Genomic DNA, 4,336 nt, shown 5'->3' with positions numbered 1-4,336 from the left:
CGTGAGCCACAGAGCGCCCTGCCCAGCGACGCTCCCTCTGCGCCCGCTCCCGGAGCCGCTCGCGTGCGGTAACCTTCCCGAGGTACGCAGGGCCGGCGCCGAGCCGGGGTAGATTTGGCACTAAAGTTTGCTCAAGGTCGTTAACGGCAAGTGGGAGTATTCAAGCAGCGGCATCCTTTCCACTCATCAAAACAGTCGCTCATCTAAGTCTCGGGGGAATCACGGACAGGCTTTCCGAACCGGGAAATCCAGAACAGAGCCCTCTTCACGGCGGCAGACCGCTCTGTTTCTCTCATAATTCAATATAAGCAACATACCAGGAGAGCTCCGCTGTATAATTGCTTTATTTTCTGCTTATTAGTTCTTTACCAACACTACAGCCATATCGAGAACACAAAATTCCTGTTTACTTTTGTCAGGGAGATCACAGGCTACAAACTCATTCACTTATCGGACACGATTAACGCCATTCAAAACTTACTTCATAGATCCACATGAACACAAATCGATGCACTTGAAACTCCAGGTCAGGTTTTAAATCATAGGATTTCTTACAGATTGCCACTTTATCCTACGGGCTGCGTCTGCTGCCTGACAGCCGCTAGTTCGTGGTGAGGTTTGGCTACAACCCGCAAAGGAGATGTTGAACGTAAAACCTTTATATTTTGTTCGGTAGCAACGGCCATTTATTTTTTTGAAGTCTCTGCCACATGTTTCAGTAACTTTTTCTCCCCTCCCCCCCCAAAAAAAAGACATTAAAAAAATTCAGAAGCATAATCAGTTTCCTTTCACCTACAAAAACAGAATAACAAAGTTACTAAGGAAATACAAAATTGTGAATTCAACTTAACGCGCGGTCTAGCAAAGGAGTCTGCCCCAGCACTTGAAAACACAGTAAATCAACTTAGACAAAAAATGAAGTTATTGAAGTTTCCATGTCGACTGAGATTTAAGAAAGTTCAAGAACCGTTAATAGAGCTTCAAGTTTTCCAGTTTAGGCATTTACTTTGTGCTTGGCTATTTTATTTATGCTCCAGAAGAAAACAGTAACCATGTTTTTGGATTTTTTAGTCTTTATACCACCACACTATTTGTTAAGTTACATCAACAGGAAAAAAAAAAAAAAAAGCTAGAAAATAGAGCAATGATATTCCAGTGGCAAAAAGCCTTGAGTGATAAAAAAAACCCCTCATCTCTTTTTTTTTTTTTTTAGAGCTGAGATTTAAGAGTAATTCTGCAGCCTGTCTTTCCCTTCGGAAGGCCTGTAGTCAATCAGTGCTCTATCTTCTAGCACCACAGCCCCGTGCAGTCCCGTTTGCAACGCGCATCGAGATGGAACCAAATCCTACAGGAACTTTTCCGTGGGCCAAAGCGTTCCATTTCAGAGGTGCATTCAGCATTTTCACCTTCCCATACATCTTTGGTAAGAGCTCCACATAGAATGTACTCAACACTGCAGAAATGTAGTGTAATGCCCCCAATTCCATGTAAAACGCATATCCTTGGAAAAAAAAAAATGGAAAAAAAAAAAAAAAGGTAATTTTCTTCTGGTTTTGTAGCATACATTCCTAGAATTCCCCGCTGGAGTTTAACTCCTTGAGGAAATGTGAAGTTAATCCTTAAGGCTGAATAAGAACCAGCTGCTGTAACAGTTTTGCACCCAGCATTAACACTTGATTGAGTTTTTACACTAATACTTCTTCCGGGTGTTTGTGGGTTGTTTTTTTTTTTGCCAGTCACATCTGCAGACCGTGACATGGCAAACGAGCCGCTTGCCCTTTAAGAACTAATTATGGAAGTTTACATTCATAGTCGTATTCCCTCTCTCTCTCTCTCCTCCCCGCTCTCATTAGTAGTTACTCAATGGGCTTCAGACATCCAGCATAGTTCCCTTCCTGCAGGACTGCAGCAGCAACCGCTTACGGAGAGATGGCGAAGGCTGCAACTACTCGCACGAGTTCAGTCTTGGAAAACTAAACCAAGGAGCGACCGCCTCAAAACGGCAGAACTACCGAGCTCAATTAAAGCTTAGCACGCGACTTGCCCCTTCGGAAGTCTACAAAATGGAAAAAAAATAAAATTTTTTAAAGTTTTTTTTTCCCTTTTCTCCACTACGTGCGTGTCAGAAAGAATCAGAAATCCTTTTAAGATTTAGACATCTCCAAGTGCCTCGAGACGAAAGCAGTTTGCCTCGATGGCAAGGCAGGCGAGTCGCTGCTGGATTTTTCGCCTAAACATCCGTGACCGAAAGCAAAGCTCGTTGCAACGCTTACGGGTTATTGCTGCGTTTTCTGGAAGGAACCTATCTTGCACTGAGTCAGAGACTGACACGCGTAGTAAAAACTGCAGCTAAACACTGTTTTAAGTTTGCAAGAGGAAAACTGAAGAGTATCTGCCCTGGAACTGTGACATCACTCGCGTCTGCTTTGCTATCTGGTCGCTACGTAGCACGGGGGAGCGATTTGCATCCCTCCTCATGCACGACGGACGGCTCGGAACTTCACAGCTGGCATTACCTAGCTCACGCGGCGCCCGAGACGCACTTTGAACGCGTTACAATGGTACTCGCGCTACCCGCCACCGCGGGCAAGGATTCGTTGCGATACGAAGACAGACTGAGAGTCACTACTTAGTTACAGATTAACAGAACTTTTTTTTTTTTTTAAAAAAAAAAAAAAAGTCCTTAATATAAAAAGACAGACTGCAGTTTGATTTTAAGCAATAATTTTCAGTTTACTAGATGAAGTAGACCTATCAACATATTCTGCATGAATGCAAAAAAGTAGCAATCTACAGCAAGTGAGAGAAAGAAAAAAAAAATATATATATATATAATCAAAAACATAGAACCAGAAAGCATACACTGAAAATGGTACCCCTCCCCCAACCATCTCCCAAAATAATCAAACCATCTTAAGGGCTATCAAGAGAAGGAAAAAAAAAAAAAAAAGAAGTTACTTAGCAAGTCTACAATGTGTCTTTCCCCTGTTTGCTGGAAGTCTGCCATAGCATCTAGTGCTTGTGTTCGTGTCACATTCGGAGATTAGAGCATCCTAACGCCAAGCAAGAAGAGTTAAAACAGGAATCCAGTCAAGTGTGCAGAAAGAAAGGGTGGTAACTGGAGAAAGATGATCATAATCCTATGGATGCTTTTTGTTTTACTTTTCAGTAGAGAATCATTCTTCCGGAAAGCCATGTGGGTTATTTTTTTTTTTTTTTCTTTAATTCTTTGTAGACTAAATAGTTATTCTCTCATTAGGATTTATAATTGGATGTTAACCATGTCAGCCCCTCGTAGAGTCCATCCCCTGTAGTAGCACAGGAGGGCTGCACGTACCAATTCCTATCCCTGATTCGGGTCAGGCCCAGTTTCTCCTGGATTTCGTGGGGTTTCATGGCATCGGGCAGGTCCTGCTTGTTGGCGAAGATGAGGATGATGGCGTCCCGCATCTCCCTGTCGTTGATAATGCGGTGGAGCTCCTGGCGGGCCTCGTCGATGCGGTCTCGATCGGCGCAGTCCACCACAAAAATCAACCCTTGCGTGCCCGTGTAGTAGTGCCTCCAGAGGGGACGGATCTTATCCTGGCCCCCGACATCCCACACGTTGAACTTGACGTTTTTGTAAGTAACCGTCTCCACGTTGAAGCCCACGGTGGGGATGGTGGTGACGGACTGGCCCAGCTTCAGTTTGTACAGGATGGTGGTTTTACCAGCCGCGTCCAGCCCCAGCATCAGGATCCGCATCTCCTTGTTGCCGAAGATCTTGGACAGCACCTTGCCCATCTCGGCGGCATCCAAGGGGCCCGGCGCCTCCTGGGGTGAGGGGGTGGCGGGGGTAGGGGGGGAGCGGAGGGCGAGGGAGACCCACCGAGCAGCCCGCGCAGGGCGGGGGCCGGAGCGGGGCCGGGTGCCGGGGCGAGGGCAGGCGGGGCTCAGCGCCGGCCGCGCATGGGGCGGCTGCGGAAGAAGCGGGGCGGGGAGGGGAGAGGAGAGGAGAGGAGGCGGGGGGGGTGGGGTGGCGAGGAGAGGAGAGGCCTAGGCCGTACGGTGCGGGAAGAAGGGGGCCGCGCCGCGCTCCTCTCCCTCCGCCGCGGCCTGAGGCGGCGGCTCCGCCCGGCTCCTGCCTTGGCTCCCGCCCCGGCGCCTCTCAGCTCATGGATGCCGGCTCAGGGGGCGGCGGCTCCGTCGTCCAGCCTGCAAAGGGACGGAGAGAGGCGTCAGACGGAGCGGGCGGGGACGGGAGGGGGCGAGGGAGGGGAGGGGGCCGCCGGCCGTTACCTCAGGGCGGCCCGCGGGCTCGGGCCGGCTCCGCTGCGCGCCGCTCCCCCAGCCAGCA

At 48.7% G+C, this 4,336-nt stretch overlaps 1 protein-coding gene across 1 annotated transcript; it reads right to left on the bottom strand.

The window, feature by feature from the left end:
- Positions 1–326: 326 nt before the first annotated feature.
- Positions 327–4,024, bottom strand: ARF6 (ARF GTPase 6). Its single transcript, XM_010122772.2, has one exon. The coding sequence runs from the start codon at positions 3,781–3,783 to the stop codon at positions 3,256–3,258; it is 528 nt and encodes a 175-aa protein (XP_010121074.2). The 5' UTR covers positions 3,784–4,024; the 3' UTR covers positions 327–3,255.
- Between the last annotated feature and the right edge of the window lie 312 nt (positions 4,025–4,336).

The sequence above is a fragment of the Chlamydotis macqueenii genome, chromosome 5 (genome assembly GCF_036417535.1).
Source record: "Chlamydotis macqueenii isolate bChlMac1 chromosome 5, bChlMac1.mat, whole genome shotgun sequence".
NCBI classification, from domain to species: Eukaryota; Metazoa; Chordata; class Aves; order Otidiformes; family Otididae; genus Chlamydotis; species Chlamydotis macqueenii.
Note: the sequence above shows the minus strand (reverse complement) of the source record. Positions and strands in the feature narration are given on the sequence as shown.